The sequence below is a fragment of the Lycorma delicatula genome, chromosome 4 (assembly GCF_047948215.1).
Source record: "Lycorma delicatula isolate Av1 chromosome 4, ASM4794821v1, whole genome shotgun sequence".
Lineage (NCBI taxonomy): Eukaryota > Metazoa > Arthropoda > Insecta > Hemiptera > Fulgoridae > Lycorma > Lycorma delicatula.
In genome coordinates this window covers 197,624,253-197,646,175 of record NC_134458.1, presented here as the reverse complement: position 1 = coordinate 197,646,175, position 21,923 = coordinate 197,624,253, and the positions used below count along the sequence as shown (strand labels likewise).

The following is a 21,923-nucleotide window of genomic DNA, read 5'->3' as shown; positions in this document are numbered from 1 at the left end:
ATTGCATTACAGCACTCCTGAGAAGAACTACTAAAGACTTTAACTGTATTTTTCAGTAACCATATGTAACCAACTCACAATTAATATCGATAATTAGGTGTTTACTGTTAACACATTTATTAAATGTTACTTTTATATAAATTTATACACATAAATTATGACAATCTATTTTAATATAACTTACTTACATATATTAACAATTCAATTCAGTGAATTACAAAAGTTACAAACTCATTTCTTCATTTTATTGAAATATATAATAAAAATATTTCATAGTCAAATAGTCTTGATGTAAACATAGAAGTATCTATAAAAATGGTAAATTTTCCAAATTTATAAAAATAATTCTATAAACAATTATTTCCGTTTACCATAAATGGTTTATTTAACAATTTGAAAGGTCCAGTGGAAAAACATGATATAATTTATTAAATTTTTTTTTAAAAGTTTTAATCATGTTGTCATCTGATGCCTTCCATAAAATACTGTAAAATTATAATTTTTTTTTTTTTAAATCTGCTTGATAAGTTAAGAAATATTAATGAAGGAAGAATATCTATATGGGAGAAAGAAATGTTAATTCACATAAAAAATTAAACGTTCACTGATTTGTTACTTTATTTTTTACTATAATGTTTTTTAACCAAAGGTCAGGCATTTCTTGTAATTAAAACAAATTTTTTAATATATATATATATATATATATATATATATATATATATATTTGTGTGTGTGTCACACATACACAGTGTGGTATGTGTGCGCATGCGTAACAGGTTCTATAACATATTACAAACTATTGTTTTTTAGTTTTGTTTTCATAGAATTTTGATAATATATTTCCAGGATTTATATAATTGTTTTTTTTTTTTTTATTGTTATTTGTAACAAGTCAGAAGAATGTACGTAATAGTGTTAATGAATATTGTTTATTGCAGGCCTACATTTTTTCATTTTTTTTCTTTTATTATTTTAAAAATATGACAAATGAGAAAATGATTAGTTGTAGAATGGTAGTGGTGATTTGGTTCAATAGTATGTTCTTAACACACTTAATAAGGTAAGACAGAATGTTAAGGTTTTGAATTGCATAAATGTATTCAAATTTTACAAAAAATAATAATGTACATTAAAAATTTGGTTGTAAATATTATATGAAATGTTAATGATATTTGTTACCTTTAAAACTACTTCAGTGAAAAATTTGAGTTATTATCCCTCAGAAACCTTCATTGGTATTGCACAAAATTAATTAATAAAATAAATAAATAAATTTTTATAAAACATCTATAATATATATTCAGTATAATAAAATATACAAGTACAACAATAAATAGAATTAAATTACATTTTTTTAATCTGAACTGTAACATATATACAAAAATATAATTTATACATATATATTTTTACAATAAATTATTCCATAAATATTATGTTTAGGTAATATTTTTGAAGAAACAAAAAACAAATCTAATAAAATAGCTTATTACGCAAATATATGGGAGAATATAATCCTACAGAGTATTTTCAAAACTTTTAAAATTAAATTTGTCATTAAAAAAGCATTGAAATTGAAAGAATTTCAAAAGCAAAGAATTAAAATTTGTGGAATTCCAATCCCAAATCCCACACACAAGCTTCAAACTTAAGTGGCGATATAAAATTATATATATAAAACTATTAAATGAATATTATAGAAATGAATTTACTTTATAAAATGAAAAAAATGGCAAACTAAATTTAAATATTATGTAGACTGACAAGATATGTAGAAGATAAAGTATTTAAAATGTTTTTATTAGTGTATGTAAATAATAAGGTGTCTAAAGAATGTGTTAATAGTACAACTCAAATATACGAGGGTAAGTCAATTATTATCTACAATTTAGTTATATTTTTGTTTATGTTGGTAGTAGTGTCGTGTTGTGTAGTTGACACATGCATGGTTTAATTGTTGTTATGTCTGTGCAGGTTTGATGCTGCTAGGTTAGTGCCATTATCGCTGCCCTGCCGTTAACCATGGCTGCTCCGCTTTCTGTTTGCACAGAAGACTTTCGGTACAGTATGTTGCTGCAACGGAGTGTCTATGAATGGACTGAAAAATTCAAAAATGGTCGCACAAGTGTTACGCACGACGAAGCAGCCAGACGAGCGTTTACCAACACAAATGAGGAAAACATTGGGCGTGCATGTGACATAGTTTTCTTAGACAGACGAGTAACTGTTGATGAAGTGGCACATCGTAAGCAAATTAATCATAGTTCTGTCTACGAAATCATCCATAACAGACTTGGGTTTCATAAAGTCTGTGCAAGATGGGTCTCAAAACAACTCACACAGTTGCATAAACAAACGCGCTTGGACATTTGCCAAAAACATTTGGATCGCTACGGTAACGAACGGAACATCTTCTTAGACAGAATCATCACTGGTGACATAACATGGATCCATCATTACGAGCCAGAAAGTAAACGGCAGAGTATGGAATGGAAACATCCAAATTCGCCCGCAAAAAAAAGTTCAAGACCCAACCATCCACAGGAAAACTGATGCTTACGGTTTTTTGGGACTCACAAGGCCCAGTGACCCAGTACTGGAACATTATGAAGAAAGGGACATGACAATAAACAGTGCGCATTACAGTGAGATGCTTACTGCCAAGCTGAAGCCTGCAATTTGAAGCAAACGCCGAGGACTGCTGTCGAAAGGTGTTGTGTTGCTGCACGACAATGCCCGTCCACATACTGCTGCCCACACTGCTAAAACGCTCCAGAAACTCAACTTTGAAGTACTGGCTCATTCTCCATAAAGTCCTGATCTTGCCCCTTCTGACTACCACTTGTTTGGTCCACTTAAAGAGGCATTAAGGGGCCATCGATTTACCTCAGATGAAACAGTGAAAGAAGCGGTGCATTTCTGGCTTACAGCTCAACCGAAAAACTTCTTTTATGAGAGCATCAGGAAGCTTGTGCAACGATGGACCAAGTGCAGTTGAAATGTAAGGGGACTATGTTGAAAGATGATGTACATGTAAGTTTCCTATTTGTATTGCAATAAATTTTATAACTACATTGCAGATAATAATTGACTTACCCTCATACAATACACCACTAACAGTATATGATATCAAAATTTCTTTGTTTGCAGCTATGGAGGAAAGTAAAATAAAAGTTACAAAATTCTTCAAAAGCAAGATAAATAAGAAAACCAGAGATCATGAGAGTAAGGAGACTATAAATTTATTACATAAGGTAATAGAAAAACTATGATGATCAAGACATATAAAGAAGATGGTAGTAAAAATAATGAAATGGAGAATGCTGAAAAGTTTTAAAGAGGATGTATAGAAAATGGGTGCGGAGACAGAGAGGATAATTTCAAAAAAAAATATAGTAATAGGAAGACAATCTATGATCAATCTATTACCTGCTCCAACTAACTGGAAAAGTAAATAAGGGGATATATATTACTGATAATCCCAACAATAGATTGATTATTCCTTTGTAGGTTTGGACCCAAAAGATTTTGCTATAAAAACATAGCAAAAGTAGGGAAACTGGTTAATAAATTTATCACAGTCTCATCATCGATGCAGTTTATGTCAAATGCAAACAAAAATTCTATTTTCGCATTTCAAGACGAAATAAACTTCACATTTCCTGAAAACAATAGCTAAGTGATAAAAATTCTACAGGTGGTGCACAAAATGGTGCATTTGTTTTAGCAGTTAATAAGAAGTGAAACCAGTTCTTGAATATTCATTTTATCTCTTACTGTGTGTGCTGTTTGAGTATACTTCCAAGGTGGCTGACAAAGGAAGACTGACTATTGAACAGCGTGTAAAGACTGTGTTGTTTTTTAATCAAATGAAAAGTGTGGTGCTTACACAAATACGGTTTTGTGTATATTTTCAAACTCATTAGTTGCCTTCACTTACAACAGTATGTAGACTTTTATGAAAAAATTAATAGTGATGGTTCAGTATTTGAAGGTAAGTGCGAACGGCCTGCCCACGTTCATTCTCCACAGAATGTCGAAGCTGTCAGAGCAGCGTTGCTGAGGAGCCCAGGAAAATCAACAAGAAAAGCAGCTGCACAATTTTGCATTTTTAGACAATCTGTGCAGCCAATTTTAATAACTGATTTGCATTTATATCCATGCAAAATAACAGTGTTGCCTAAATTAAAGGTCGACAACAAACATAAAAAAATAGCATTCACTGAACAGGCTGTGAATCAAGATGTATTGTTGAACAATGTTTGGTTTTCAGATGAGGCACATTTTCACCAAGACGGGGTTGTTAATAAACCAAATGGGCATTTTTGGCCTTCTGAAAATACACACATGCTTCATGAAAAGATGCATCACACTGCAAGAATTATGGTATGGGCTGCTATCTCAAGTCACATGGGGGGGGAGGGCATTCCTTTTTGAACAGATAGTGAACAGTGAACATTATCTAAACATGCTGTGTAATAATTTTGTTCCTCAGCTTCTTGCAAAAGCGTTTCAATTAGAAAACGAGTGTTTATGCAGGATGGAACCAGACCACACACAGCTAATGTGGTTTCAGACTTTCTGCATGAAAATTTGAATGCAAATGTAATTTGCAACATTTTTCTTGTGGACAGATCTGGCCCCTAAACAGTACTGATTTGAATTCGTGTGATTATCTTCTTTGGGAATTTCTAAAGGAAAAGATTTTCCCTAAACATCCTTGTACAATGATGGAACTTCAAGTGCTGATCACTGAGGCATGCAACGAGATACCTGAGGATATGTGTCGAGTTATTAACAACATAGGAGTTCGTGATGAAGAAGTTGCTAGACATGAAGTGGTCATATTGAACATATGATAAGCAGAACATAATCTCCAGGTATATAGTAAACACATATTTTACTTTTCCGTATTGCAATTCAAATAAATATTTTTTAACAAAACCAAATTTGGATCATTTTGTGCACCACTTTGTAGATTACAATAATATACTAACTATAGAAAAGTTCTGCATTAGGACTCCGAGGATCCAGACCAAATGCTATCTTACCATTCATTGGTGCAACAGATAAAAATAATTTTTGTTAATAAATATCAAACTTCAGAAACACTTTTTATGGAAAAAAATAAAATAAAATAAAAATAAAAATTAGAAATTAAAAATACTATTTCAAACTATAATTAAATCTACATTCAAAACAAAGAATTAACTCTGTAATAAAAAAATTATAAATTTATATATGACAGTATTTTAAAAATAAAAATCATTCATAAACCCTGTTTTTATAGTAGTTAGCAAAATACATTACAACAATAATTTATTCAGATATAATATAAAAAGGTACAGATCTATTTCATCTTTCATTTAAGATCATTAAAATATTATTTTATCATCAATTATTTTTATCACAAATTAAAATTATTAAATAAAAATATTAAATTAGTAAATTAAAATGTTATCTTAATTTTGAATGTTTATGCACTCCTTGTGCCGAAATCACAGACATACACACAAACATGCATGTGTAAGCATTCACATCCAAAATTAATTTTTTAAAAATACTAATTAATATATAGTATTATTTTTCTTTTCTTTATACAAATCCTTTATTTTTTACTTCCTTTCATCATTAATCAGTAACAAATGATGAATAACAAAATTTTTAACTAATACAACTTTTTTTTTTGAGATACTATGTGTCATCTTGGACAGAATGGAAAATATGGAAAGAGAAAACAATGAAGCGAAAGAAACCTGTAAAATAAAAGCAATATAAAATTAATTACAATTTTATAATATTACAAATAATAATCTTTTTTTAAAAATAAATTTTAAGTAGTTCTGATTGCTATTCAATATAGTCTGATCCAAAACTTGCCCAACAAAAAGGAAATATGAACAAATAGACAGTGAATTTCTTCACTTTTTCAAGAAGGCAGGCTTGCTAACAAAATTCAATTTTGTGAGGAAGAGGGTACAGTAAATTGAATACATTTAACCACTTTTTTATGCAATTTCAGTAACACTAAGAGCCTCTCAAATTATGAATATTTTATTGTTATTCTGCATTTATTTTTATTGTGTTTTATTACCATTTACATGATTATAAGCACCAAGATGTGGTTTCATGTCCTTTAAAAGTAACATAATATTAATATGTGAATAACCAAACAGCTAATTTTTTCCAGTATATACAAAACAAACAAATAAACAACAGAAAAGGAAATAAAATAATTATAAGATAAATTCTGGAGCGGCAAGTAAAGGTCAAATTACAAAAGGGATTTTAAAGGAACTCCTGCTCTTACCATTAAACCGGGAGTAAAAAGCCATAATTTACAAAACATATTTGAACTTACTGTGAAAATGAGGTCGATATTTAGATATATCAAGGAAAGTTATTATAAACTGTGTTGCAGATTAAAAATGCATTTAAAGTACCAAGATTAGAAAAAATATAAACACATATAGCAAATTCAACAATTTGTTTACTAATAATGTTTTACCCAAGTTTAGTGAATTTTATTGTATTTTATTTATTTCCCTTATAAAATAAACAACTGATGTTGATGAAGTTAAATAAAATATAGTTTAAAGAACTACATTGTAATTTGTTTTATTAAATTATACAACACGTGTAATAGACTGTGTACTACCAATGACTAGTGATTTTGCCAAACATAACCTTTGAACATGTCAGTGGTATGCAACAAGACAGATAACATAAATTATCTTATGACTACTGTAACAGCTGACTGAAGCAGTTAATACTATTTTATTCAATTAAAATTATGTGAAACAGTTTTGACGTACTATAATTTTTACATTAACTTGATTCATTGTACATAAGAATATCATCAAAAAAGATGATAAACATAGAATTAAAATACTGTAATAATTTCACTTGTTCTACACAGTAGTAAATTACAAGATGAGTTTATGGTGCTTTCCAATCAGTTGGCTTATGAGTATTATGTGTGTATTTAAAGAGATCACTTGTGTTAATACCCTATGTACTTTGTGGGTCATTTTACTTTTCTATGGTATTATTTCTTTTATATTTGTAACCTGAATATGCAATTTGAAAGATTAATATTAATACAATAAAATGGAATTGTACAAAAAAAAAGTTAAAAATGATCAATATAGCCTAAATTTTATTCATTTTAGTTTAATATTAACATATTTTATAATTAAAAATATTTATTTCAATCCAGTCACTAAATGATTTCCAAGCATTATAGATTATTCAGCTAGTACTATAAATAATTTCATAAAGAGATTAAAGTGAAAGTCATGTAAAAAATTGTGAAGTTTAACCAATTTTAATTTTTAATTTTAATGTGTCTACTTCAGTTCAATTAATAAATAGTGTTCTACCAAATCTGTACATACAAATGAATATTTTTCTGTATCTGATAATACATGCGTACAACTCTCAGGCATCATCTTATCAATAGTGTAGGTAAATATTTTCAATTAAATAACGTTTTAATGCAAGTAATTATTTAAATCAAACTAATATTTCTATATGTACACTTTTTTTAAGTATGCAAATGTATGTTTTATAAGTACATGCAAAAATAAAGAAGACACTTTTTTTGGGAAAAATCCTTTTTATTTCTCAGTGTTATCTCCTTTCAAGACTAGATACTTAGTTCAATGACGTTCAAATTTTTTGATTCCATTCTTATAGTATGACTTACCCAAGCCTTGAAGATAGGAAAATATTTTGGTAATAACTTCATCATTTGGCATAAATTTCTTTTCAGCAAACCGATCTTCATATTTGGAAACACATAATAATCTGAAGGTGGTAAGTTTGGTGTGTCAGGAGAAGTGAAATAATTTTACAGTGTATCTTGCAACAATTTTGCTGTTGCAATAGTAAAAAAATGAGTTTGTACATAGTCTTAGTGAAGAAGAACCTTTTTGTCAAATGTGGTCATTTTTCCTCTATTTTCTCGTTTAGATGATCATCAAAGATGATAATATCGCTTGCTTATTGTTTTACCCTTTTCCAAAAAGTCAATGAAGAGTAAAAGTCATGGAAATCCGTGAACTCTCAAAAGACAGTATTTAGAACTTTTCTTGCTGAAAGAATGATTTTTGTCTTCTTTGAAGTCAATTCTTGACTGCAACCCACTATTCTGACTGTTCCTTGGTTTCAGGTTGGTAGTGGTGTATTGAAGTTCCATTAATTGTTTTGAAATGATGCAAAAATTCCTCTTGATTACGTTGAAACAGATACAAACAGTGCTAAAACACAGAAAAATTTATTTGTTATGCTTTTAATTAGCTGCGAGCAAATGTGACACCCATTTGTGGACAGTTTTCACATTTGTAAACATTTATGTAAAAAATAATTCACTTATTTATTTGAGACACCTATTTCTTAGAGATCTCAAACGCTTTTAATTTTCTATCCTCATTATCATAGATTTTTTCATTATTCTCTGCAGTTGCAATCTCAACATGCCATCTGCATCATATTAATGTACAGTATTCAGTATCATTTGTCTTCATATGATCATTCTAAAAATAACCAAACCATTCATAAACTGTTCTAATCAATAGAGCTAACTCATCATAATATTTATCCGACTTGGCTTTAGTTTCCTGTGTGGTTTGCTTTTAAAAAACTTGATGTTTGATCACCAGATAAAGTTCTGTTTAATTAATTCTTCATATGACACAATACTCGGTCGACTCATGACTGCAACAACAGAATGGCGAATGTATCCAATTATAACTTGATGTGTGTTCCCAGTAGAAATATGGGGAACTAAGAATAATCTCAACAATATACTATAAGTGCCATTTATCTGACCTCGTATGAATCTATCAAACACCCTCATACATTATCATTGTGTGTGCAGTAAATTAGTAAATATATATATAAATGAAAATAATGTTAATATACATTACCTAGTAGGATCAACTCGTGTATTGAAACCATCTATCTTAACAACATTCATCTCATCTTTACTATATCTTGAATAACTGAACGTTATCTGTAATAATAAAATAAAAGAATGACAAATTGTATGTGTAAATGTATACATACAATTTTATACATAAATTTAATTTATATACATATATATTAATTTTTTAAACGTATTCATTAATTGCATCTATAGAGTATTTCTAAAATATATTTTACATACATTCTATTTAACAACCAAAATACAAATCAGAGATGGTTATTTCAAAATACCTTATTGTAATTCTACTGCAGTCTTCATCTGCAATAGAATCACTTATCTGAGAAACCACATGTATCCAAAAATCTAATTGTCGAGAAATCAGAAAAAATTGTTTTCTGTACTTGCAGAAGTAAAATTAAAAACTTGATGCTATACCCTCATTATCACCTGAAAGTACGTTTAAATATATTAAGATATTTTTTTATGTTTTGTAACTTCATTAAAAAAATAAAAAATAGGTCGCATTTGTGTTGTTTTTCAAATAAATGAATTACTGAGGTTGAAATAATGTAAAAGAGTTTTGAAATTCTGCATGAACTGGACAATACTGGCAGATATATAAATACTGAATATTATTAGGTAAAGTTTGAATGTAATTATAAAAAAAAGATGTTACTTCATTTGCCTATTTTTTGCCATTCCCTCATGGTATAAATAAATTGTTGCTTTGTCACTTTTAAGGTCACTAACTGAGAGTGTGTTCACAGCAAGTTGCCTCGAGTAAAAAATTTCTTGAATGTTAGATAGGTTCAGATTTTGCTTGTAATCAATATGAATGCCTACTGAATTGTCTCGATTTCTTAGTTCAGCAAAAACTGTCTAAAGAGTGTTATAAAACTTGTTTGCTCTCCAAAGATCGTCCATTTTTTTGCTGCTGCAACTCTTTTAGCAGTTTCATTTAATCTACCACTCTTTATTTTTACTGAGAGCTCTTCACAGGTAATACATGTCAACCTGGGGCCTTCTGAAAGAAAGATTACAATTTTCTTTAAAAATGCAATAATAATAATAGTTTTATTTTATGCCAGAATCAGGGTGAAGTTCTAAAAAAGGTTTGTGCATGAGCTTCACATTAAGTTTTTCAGTAAAATAATAATATATACATGCGGTATACTGAGCTTCTTTTACAAGAAATAATTGTATCCGATCAGTTTTACAGATCCACCGGGTTTCGCATTTCCAGGCCTATTCTTCTCTCACTTATCAATAGGAGAGTTCCCTTGAGTTAAGAGATTACAAAGTCTTCTGATATGATTATCAGTAATACCATGGATAAATGCAAAATCTCTCTTGCAAACTAGATAAACAACAAAACTACATAATACATGGTAAGTAAATGGATTACGTTTTGGCTTGCACTTTACAACTACAATATTACTAGGCCTTTGTTGTTTAACATTGTGAACAGTACTTTGCAAGTACGAGTCTTTTTAATTTTTACTATTAAATGAATAAAACTTTTCATTTATTTTGTTAATGTCACCACCACTTACTGTGTCAAAACATTTTGCCGCATAATTACAATTTTCACCTCTTTTCTGACTTCTAATTTACCTTTCCAACTGATGTAATCGAACCCTTTAACTCTAGCTTCCTTTGATATTTCACTTTTGTATTTAACATTTTTTATTCCTTTCTTTCTCTTAACAGCAACCTCTTCATCAGTATCAGATGTTGACATTATTAATAAAAAAAATTCAAAAAATAACTACATACTTTTCACTCAATAAATCCTATAAAGCACACTTCTACGGACAGCACATAGTATAAAGTTCAATAACATAACCTACAAACCGACTACCATTTTAAAAGTACATCAGCTGATGGTGTTAGTTTAGTAGAGAAAAACACATATCCTGGATATGTGTGGTTTCTCAAAAAAATGTAGATTTCAATAGGTCCCATGGTCAAAATCCGTTATATACCCACAATGCTTAATAGCCTGTTGACCAATAATTAGTTAGTTAGTTCTTAGATGGTGCCACTGAAATGCAATATTGAAATAAGAAAATAAATAAATAAAATTATAATCTAACCAAACTTAACCGATGTTCACTATCCTTGACTAGGTTAAGCGTGATTAGAGTATATTTATAATTTTATTTTCTTATTTCAGTGGCACCATCTAAGAACTAACTAATTATTGGTTGACGGGCTACTAAACAGAGGGCTATTAAGTCCTATTAAACTATATTTTATGGAAGATGTGTTGTTTCTGCTCAAAATGATAGCTCTACCATAACAAATTGGAATTTGCAATAAAGTTAAAAATGGCAAAAAAATTGGAGATGTGTGTGGTTTCTTAAATAAGAATTTCATTTGATTCAAGATGCAGTTCAAGAATGCAAATGTTTTGAAATATCTTTCCTAAATGAGTATTTTAAAACCCATTAAATAATAACTGTAAAAATAATTAAATAATAATTATTTAAATTAAATAATTACTGTATTCTGGTTCTTAAGGAGAAAAAAATTATTCTAAACATGTATGTGTGTGTGTGCTCGCGCGCGCGCGTGCATGCATGCGGGTGAGGGAAAATAAAAAAAATAAATTTTCCTATTCAATTGTTGCTGATGTACTATATACAGAGAGTTGGCTCATAGAGGAAGCGTAGTTTTGACATTGTTAACTAGATAGAGTGACTAATATAAACTCTCAACGTATCCTTATTCTATTGTAGATAATTCAACAACAGGAACATTTCTGTATGCCTGTACAAAAGAAGAGTTACAATCTCTTATTTAGTTTTAGTGTGTTAAAAAGGCTGGTACCAATTGAAATTTGTCATGTAATTGAAGCAGTTTAAGTAATGAATAAGAGTCCAGCAGATGTGAAACTGGGATCATGATTTTATAATGGTTGTTTAAGTGTGCTGGATGAACAAAAAGCGGGCATCCTTTTATGTCAGCAGATAATGTCCCAGCAATTACAGAAGATTTGGATGGTAATATCTGATAAAATAATTGGAAGATGAAATTTAACCACTCTTAAGAAACTGGAGAGAGCTGTTAAATGAATTAGACCTCAGATATCAGCTAAAGGAATATATTGTTACATGAAATGCCCAAACACACTCAACCCATGACGCAGTGAATCTTTTGAAAAGCTGGGTTAGGAAATTCTTCAGCACCTGGCCTAGAAAATTATCTGGCTTGCATGTAAGGGTTATAATCTATTTCCACCAATGAAATATTTCTTACCCTAGAGCACTTTCTAGTTACATACTGTATACAACCTGTAAATTAATCTACAGGATTACTATGCAATCCAATTAAGTTAGATTTAGTTTATTTTGTCATTAAAAATGTTCTATTAGGACATCCCAAATTATAAATGTGTGCAGTTTAATATCCTACATCTAACCCAAGATCTATTTATCCTTGATTTACATCATTATAATATTGTCTTTCAAGACAAATAAAACTCTTTTAATCTTACATTTCAATATTAACTAAAACTGAATTAAATCTATTACTGAACCATTTTTTATTCTTTGGTACAATTTACTTTAGCAATTTACATTTTATTAAATGCATTAACTAAAGATAAAATTAATAATTTAATGGTAGAATTAAGAATTTATTTTACAGTTATGTTATAAAAAATAACTATAACAATACCTGGTCATGAAATGTGTCTTGCCGTAAGAATTTCATTGGCTCCAAATGAGAATGAAACTGATCAACAACTGTTAATGGTTTCTTCAACAAGTGCTCTGAAATACATAAATATACATACATAAAATGGTAATTAATAATAATAGTTGTTTATTAATGCAAATAAACAAATAAATATATAATGTTCATTATTTTCTATAATTTCATATTAGGAATACATGCAAATATTTTTCAAAGCATTTAAGTTATGATAAAAAGATTAATAAATATAACGAGGCTCTAATTTAAAAATAAATCCAACAGTTATATATAAACTCAATAAAAAATAAATAAATACAATATATGTTTAAAAAAATATGTTAATACACATTACTAGCATGAAACAAATCATAAAAACAATTTCAACAACTATAATTTTGCATAAGTTACTTTTGCTTTACATTAATCATGATTACACCATAATTCCTGATGGAATACAACTCATCATTACTGTTTAGACTTTATACAACAACAGTTTAAAACATAGTTAGGAGTCAAAACTACAAACCCAACACATAAAAGCATATCTCTACCATATATATAACCATCAGCTTGTTAGCATTTCAGAATTCCTTAAAAATGCTATGTAGTTAACAGTTAATGAAACACAGTTTGGATAGCATTAAAGAACTATCAGAGCAAGAACTAAACTTTAAACATTTACTTGCTTTCTTAACAAACAATGGTAGATTGTTTTGGTAGGTTATAAAATGAATGCTATATGCAGAATATAGAATGGAAAATCATTGTTAGCAAGAGAAAAAAGAAAACTAACTTAGTAAATTAATTTCGTAACATAAAAAAATTCCTTTTTAATGACCAGGTCTACATTTAAAACTAAACAGACTAATTTATACCAACCTGGTTTAGATAATTTCTTTGTTCACCTTTGCAACCTTATTACATAAAAAAAATAAAATTCCCTATCTTCTAACTTATTTAATCATATTAATTACATTTAATTCATCATCCTTTTCTGTAAAATTTCTTTGTCATTTTTTCCTTATTTATTTTCAAACTGAATTTCTCCTGAGGAAAATTCGACAAAATTCAGTTTTTCCTCTAATAATTTTTGGAGTCTACCACTCCACACTACTATCAATATTGTTGCAACAGATTATCAATTAAAATATTAATTTTCTCCCCTTGGTTTGTAAATCTGATTCAAATTTTTTCCTTTAAATTCACTATTACCTCCTTAAAATACAATTTGAAAAACTAACAACTGGAATTGAAAACACTCTAGTCTAATTCCTTTAGAGCAACCTGTTTCTTGAATATAATGTAAATAAACTGTTAATTCTCTATAATTACATTATAGAAGGTAAAATCTATAATTCAAATACATATAACTTTAAAATAAAGTTAAATTAGTTTCAGCATTTCTGTTTACCTATAATATATCCCATTGTAACATCATCGGGTAATCTGATTTTTTCACCGATACTCATAAATTTTCCACCACTGCAACAAAAAAATGAAAATTATTAGAATAAATTAATTAAAATATTACAAAATTACCTTGTAATTATTATTTTATAAAAACTATGAAAGAACCGATTGTACTGCAGGAATATGTTACAATTCAAATTTAATGTGATCAATTTCTGGATTCTGTCTCTTTATAGTTAGGTTCTAATTAACATCAAATACAGCGTGATTCAAAGAAACAGGAAATTTTGATAGTTGTTTTGGTAGCCGTGGGCGATTGGTACCACTTGATAAGTGGCGCCAGCCTCTCTAACCTAACCTGCCATTTAGTTGTCATGGATCCTTGGAGGGGTGCGCAACTTCCATTTGCTATCAAAGCGTTTTACAAAAACAATGACAGTGTGGAGGGAGCGCGTAGAGAATTTCGCCGTCATTTTAATCTGGGACGGCACGACCGTCTTCCATCAGCACATGCAATTAAAACATGGATATCTAATTTTGAGGAAACCGGTTCGGCAATGAAAAAGAAACCTCCAGGCCGTGAGCGAACCGTTCGTATACCACAGAATGTTCAAGCTTTACAAGATGCTGTCACACGAAGTCCACTTCGGTCAATCCGTCGTCTCTCAGCATCTTTACAATCGCATAGTTCAAGTGTTCGAAGAATATTGGTGAAGGACTTGCAATTCCGTCCATACAAGTTGCAGATCGTCCAGGAACTGAAACCGAACGATGAAACCGAATTGTGCGAGCACAATTCTGTAATGTAATGCTTCCGAAAATAAATGATAACGAAGAGTTTGTTCACGAACTGTGGATGTCAGACAAAGCGCATTTCCACCTCAGTGGATTTGTTAACAAGCAAAATTTCAGATACTGGGCACAAGAAAATCCTACGCAACTACACCAGCGTCCGTTGCACAGCCAGAAAGTGACCGTGTGGTGTGTTATGTCATCTTACGGTGTTATAGGCCCTTATTTTTTTGAGGATGACAACGGTCTTGCGATTACAGTGACGTCGGCTCGTTACGTAGCCGTGCGTGAAACCTTTGTTGTGGAACAACAAAAGAGATTTCCACCGATTCTTAACACAGCCTGGTTTCAACAAAACGGAGCAACGTCACATACTGCACGAATATCGATGGCAGCTGTATGCCGATTGTTTGGACAACGAAATGGAGACATTAGATGGCCTCCCAGATCGCCTGATCTCTCAGCTTGCGATTACTTTTTGTGGGGTTACCTTAAAAGCAAAGTGTTCCACAGTAGACCTGCTACAACGGAAGAACTGAAGGCAAAGATCCGAGAAGCAATTGCGGAAATTCCAGTTGAGTTGTTACGTCAAACCATGAACAATTTATGATGTCATCTTTAAAAAATAAACTAGAATGTATGTATCCTAAAATGGCAACATTTGTACAATTACATGAAATAAAATTCATTTTCTAAAAAAAGTTTTTCATTAACGTTATTTAATTTTTAAAATTTCCGTTTCTTTGAATCACTCTGTATACAAAAAGTTAGGAAACGCATGGAATTTAAAACATTGTTGATGACAGTAATCGCATCCAACTGTCATCGGTTCTTCGTCCAGTAAGGATCCGAAGGGTCCTGTTCTACACAAAATGGTAAACTACTTAAAAGGATAGATCCTTTCTCACCGACCACCTCTTTTCTTTATCCTAGTTCCTCATTGTTAATTCAGTGAAAGATGTTCTTACTCCATTAGATCCTAAGGGATTGCAGAACACTGATAATAGAAACAGTCCATCTTTGTGATCACAGGAGACTAACTAAGAGATGTTTACTGTCTGTTTCTGCATAGTATACCTAAAAGCCAGGCCTAAGAAAAAGCATTCAATGTTTTATGACCTTTCATTTGATCATGATCATTATTAAATGTTGCAATGAGGCTCTGGCTGAATGATTTGTATTATAATTGCATAGTTACATTACACATAGTTCCAGGGACGTGCAAAGATATTGTTTCAGGGATTATAAATTTGATCTCGGATGGTTCTTTTATTTTTAAAGGGAGGAAATCTTTCAATCTGAGTATTGCTGTACAGTACACATCTATATGCAGTACATAGACACAGAGAAACAAGAAAAATGGAAGCCTGCTGCCCAGAGAATCTTCTTTGTACATTAATATTTTGTAAATATACTTTGTTAATAAACAGTTTAAATACTCACAAATTGTTTATTATAACAGCTGTTTTATAATACTAAGGAGCTCAAATCCATTTAAAATGACATTTGAACAATGATACTGAGATACAAGTAACATCTTTTTATAATCAATCAGGTTGCAATCTGAAGAAAACAACCATTGAACTGTAACTAAACTTAAAGCATCTTGCAAATTAGTAAACAATAAAAAACTATTCTAACCAGCTAAGCAGAAAAAACTCTTAAAAGGTATTTCTCATGCTCTGATATATTAAGCTGCAGGTAATACAAAGACATATTGTTTTGACGACTTTCACAATTGTAAAAAAATAATCTCTTTCCTCTCTCTATGAATCATGGACCTTGCCGTTGGTGAGGGGGCTTGAGTGCTCAGTGATACAGAATAGCTGGACCGAAGGTGCAAACATATCGGAGAGGTATTTGTTGACAGCCAGACTAAGGAGTGATTTCTGAAAGAGGGCAGCAGCTCTTTCAGTAGTTGCTAAGGGTGTAGGTCAGGATGACTTAAACGGCCATATCAACATCACTCAATCCTCTGAGTACTGTGCAACTGAAAGCAATGGAAAACTACATAGCTCTCTTGATAGCAATGGAAAATGTAGCTCTCTGCATTTTCATATAAAAATGATGGAGGCACCTTCCTTGGCAAAATATTCTGGAGAAAAACTAGTCCCCAATTTGGATCTCCAGGTGGGGACTACTAAGGAAGGGGTCACCAGAAAATTAAATTAAAAAATAACATTCTACGAGTCAGAGCGTGGAATGTTAAAAGTCTAAAAAAGGATGGAAGGTTAGAAAAATAAAGAGGGAAATGGATAGGATAAATGTAGATGTAGTAGGAATTACCAAGGTTTGGTGGGAAGAGGAAAACGACTTTTGGTAAGTGATTTTGGAATAATTAACTCAGCTTCAAATAATGGGCAGGCAGGAGTAGGTTTCGTAATGAACAGGAATATAGGGAAGAGAGTAGAGTATTTCAAAATTCATAGCGATAGAATCATTGTAATAAGGATAAAATCGAAACCTAAACCGACAACGATTGTTAACGTCTATATGTCTACAAGCGCTCATGATAATGATGAGGTAGAGTGTGTATACAAAGAAATTGATGAAGCAATTAAACACATAAAAGGAGATGAAAATTTAATAATAGTTGGAAATTGGAATGCAAGCATTGGAAAAGGCAAGGAAGGAAATATAGTCGGTGAATACAGGCTGGGCAAAAGGAATGAAAGAGGGGACCGACTTAGTAGAGTTTTGCATGAAGTATAATTTAGTAATTGCCAACACCCAGTTTAAAAATCATAATAGAAGAATATACACATGGAAAAAGCCAGGCGATACTGCAAGGTATCAGATAGATTATATCATGGTTAAGCAAAGATCTAGAAATCAACTCGTTGACTGCAAAACTTACCCTGGAGCAGACATTGATAGCGACCATAATTTAGTGTTAATGAAATGTAGATTGTGGTTTAAAAACCTGAAGAAAAGATGTCAGATGAATCGGTGGAATTTAGAGAAGCTTGAGGAAGACTGTAAAGAAGATTTTTGAGGAGGACATCGCAAGAGGTCTGAGTAAAAAAGATAAGGTAGAAAATGTTGAAGAAGAATTGAAGAATGTTATAAAGGTAATTCTTAAATCAGCAGAAGCGAACTTAGGTAGAACAAAGAGAACTGGTAGAAAACCTTGGATTTCAGATGATATATTGCAGCGGAAGGATGAACGTAGAAAATATAAGAATGCTAGTGATGAAGAAAGTAAAAGGAACTATCGACAATTAAGAAATACTATAAACAGGAAGTGTAAACTAGCGAAAAAAGAGTGGATTAAAGAAAAGTGGATAGAGAAATGAACATTGGTAAAATGGACAGAGCATACAGGAAAGTTAAGGAAAATTCTGGGGTACATAAATTAAAATCTAATAATGTGTTGAACAAAGATGGTACACCAACATATAATAACAAAGGGCAAAGTCGACAGGTGGGTAGAATATATTGAAGAGTTGGAGGAAATGAATTCGAAAATGGTGTTATAGAGGAAGAAGAGGAAGTCGAAGAGGATGAAAGGTGAGAAACAATACTGAGATCTGAATTTAAGAGAACATTAAAAGATTTGAGTGGCAGAATGGCTCCGGAATAGATGGAATACAGGTAGAATTACTGCGCAGTGTAGGTGAGGAAGCGACAGATAGATTATAGAAACTGGTGTGTAATATTTATGAAAAAGGGGAAGTTCCATCAGACTTCAAGACTGTTATAGTCATGATACCAAAGAAAGCAGGAGCAGATAAATGTGAAGAAAACAGAACAATTAGCTTAACTAGCTATGCATGAAAAATATTAACTAGAATTCTGTACAGAAGAATTGAGAGGAGAGTGGAGTTAGGAGAAGACCAATTTGGTTTCAGGAAACGTATAGGGACAAGGGAAGCAATTTTACACCTCAGATTAATAGTAGAAGGAAGAAGAAAAACAAACTGACATACTTGGCATTTATAAACCTAGAGAAAGCATTCGATAACGTAGATGGAATAAAATGTTCAGCATTTTTAAAAAAATTAGGGTTCAAATACAGAGATAGAAGAACAATTGCTAACATGTGCAGGAACCAAACAGCAACAGTAATAATTGAAGAACATAAGAAAGAAGCCGTAATAAGAAAGGGAGTCCGACAAGGATGTTCCCTATCCCTTTACTTTTTAATCTTTACATAGAACTAGCAGTTAATGTTGTTAAAGAACAATTTAGATCCGGAGTAACAATACAAGGTGAAAAGATAAAGATGCTATGATTTGCTGATGATATAGTAGTTCTAGCTGAGAGTAAAAAGGATTTAGAAGGAACAATGAACGGCATGGATGAAGTCCTATAAGTCCTAGAACTACCGCATGAAAATAAACAAGAACAAAACAAAAGTAATGAAATGTAGTAGAAATTACGAAGATGGACCACTGAATGTAAAAATAGGAAGAGAAAAGATTATGGAGATAGAAGAATTTTGTTATTTGGGAAGTAGAATTACTAAAGATGGACAAAGCAGGAGTGATATAAAATGCCGAATAGCACTGGCGTAACAAGTCTTCAGTCAAAAATATAATATGTTTACAACAAAAATTAATTTAAACGTCAGGAAAAGATTTTTGAAAGTATATGTTTGGAGTGTCGCTTTATATGGAATTGAAACTTGGACGATCGGAGTATCTTAGAAGAAAAGATTAGAAGCTTTTGAAATGCGGTGCTATAGCAGAATGTTAAAATTCAGATGGGTGGATAAAGTGACAAATGAAGAGGTGTTGCGGCAAATAGATGAAGAAAGAAGCATTTGGAAAAATATAGTTAAAAGAAGAGACAGACTTATAGGCCAGATACTAAGGCATCCTGGAATAGTCGCTTTATTATTGGAAGGACAGATAGAAGGAAAAAATTGTGTAGGCAGGCCACGTTTGGAATATGCAAAACAAATTGTTAGGGATGTAGGATGTAGGGAATATACTGAAATGAAACGACTAGCACTAGATAGGGAATCTTGGAGAGCTGCATCAAACCAGTCAAATGACTGAAGACAAAAAAAGTTATAATATGTGACTATAAATGATTTAATTCTTTGTGTAGTATTGTTTATTTACAGCTTACAGTTAACAAAGTTAAGCAATAAAAAATGAGCTAAAAAAATTCAAATAGGAGCTTAAAATGCTAACTATACGTTAAAAATGAAAAAAATCCTTTAATTAAAATTTAAAAACTTTTCAAAAATGATGGGTGATATGAGTTCATAATCGTTTTCAGCATAAGAAAATAATAATACGAAAGACTTAAAAAATTTCTTTACATTCATACATACATAGAAAAAATCATATACTGTCAAAAAAATATAATTTATAAATAATAAGGTATAGAATAACCTAGTAATAAGTTGGCAGTATTCCAACAAAATATTATTTAACACCATACTGTGTTTTAGATCAAGATTGTAGTGACAGTATACGCATTTACGTGAAGCATACAAAACATAAATATTTAATACAAACAAGTATTTCTTTCACAAAATACATAAATATACTACTTAGCTGACTTGACTTGACTTATGTAGTACACGATTTTATAAAGCTTCGAACATTGATCAAATCGTAAATTAATTTTCTAATCAAGACCTGCTCTACTAACTGTAGGATAGAGAGGTAGGAAGAAAAGAGAGCCAGGCTGTAAGTAAAATCAATTATAATTTATACCACTACGTCTGTATATATATATATACACTGTGTGTGTGTGTACAATGTACAGTTGTGTGTGTGTATTATATATATAAAATACTAATCGAGGTCACCACTTTATGTTCGCGTGCTTTTGTACAAACAACAGGACGGGAACTACCTTTATGTTTCATTAAACAACTTCATGTTGAAGGGAAAGTTTGTACGTAATAATAAGTACGATAATATATGAGCACTAGGGAGATATTACTAACTTAAAAACTTTATTATTATAATAATAATTTTAATTTTATTACTTAATATATAAGTATAATATACTTAATGACAGTGAAACATGGGTATTAGAAAACTAAAAAGGAAAAGGATAAAGACATTTTAACAATGTGTTACAGGAGAATATTAAAAAAAAACAACAGATGAATTTATAAAGTTAAAAACAGTTATAACTTCATCCAGTTAACGTTTTAATTAAATTATGTTAATGAACTATATTACATAATGAATGCTTAATTTTAACGGTGTCCAAAGTTAGTCGATTTGTAAATAATGGGAGTGTAGAGGGTAAAAAACATAAGGAAAGACAAAGGAGGATTACAATATTTATTTTAATTTTTACTAAAGAAGGGATTATTTGGCACGACTACAAGCGATATACTTATTTTGCTGTCGGTGGACAAAAAAAATAATCCCTGGTTCAGTCCGTATCGCATCAAAGATAGAGATTCTAAAGTTCCAAACATATTCGGCAGAGAGCTGGCAAAGTCATACCTACACCCGTGGAATTAAAAATAGGAAGAAACGGGAAGGATAAGGAAAAGGTAATGATCGGAGGGAAAGGATGATCTACGTTCAGAGGAACTCCAGTAGAGACAAAACCTCAATGAGGTAAGCACTCACTGTTTCTCCAGCGAGCACGTGCAAATTCCAGCCGTAATCTGTCAGGAGATCGGTATATTTTTAACCAGGTTTGAAGCAATATATTGCTAATCGATGCTTTTGTATTTATAAGCTTAAATATGTGATCTGAAAAAAAAACTTATTTTCCTTTGGAAATTGTAGAACGGGTATAGGTCCATTTCTCATTTCTTTTTTTTTTAATTAAATGACAGTTATTCTTATTAAAGAATGCATATTCATAAATATAAACATACGTATACGTCAAATTTTCTAAACGTGGTCTAAATGATACGTACTTACGGTTTCCAGATTACAACATTACAACGATCTGATAGCCCGTATTGCTTCTTGAAAATTCATTCTGACTTTATAAGGCGGCCCGAACGGAAGATATAATTAAGACGGAAATTTATGTTAGTATTATATTAATGTGCTTCAAAGCAAAACAGTACATAGATTTAATATCCAAAGAAAATTTTCATCAAATAAAACACCCAGAAATTTTGCTTTACGGGTAGCACAAATTTTATCGTTATAAATGGGAA

The 21,923-nt window shown here is 30.8% G+C and overlaps 1 protein-coding gene across 1 annotated transcript in view; it reads right to left on the bottom strand.

Moving 5' to 3' along the window:
- Positions 1 to 1,474: 1,474 nt before the first annotated feature.
- Positions 1,475 to 21,923, bottom strand: part of fng (Fringe glycosyltransferase) — a 334,450-nt gene continuing 314,001 nt past the window's right edge. Inside the window, exons 8-11 of the mRNA XM_075364957.1 lie at positions 14,037 to 14,107; positions 12,608 to 12,702; positions 8,928 to 9,013; positions 1,475 to 5,753 (exon numbers count right to left, since the gene is read on the bottom strand). Coding sequence (XP_075221072.1) covers positions 5,699 to 5,753; positions 8,928 to 9,013; positions 12,608 to 12,702; positions 14,037 to 14,107 — 307 coding nt within the window. The 3' untranslated portion in view covers positions 1,475 to 5,698. The remainder of the gene's footprint in view (positions 5,754 to 8,927; positions 9,014 to 12,607; positions 12,703 to 14,036; positions 14,108 to 21,923) is intronic.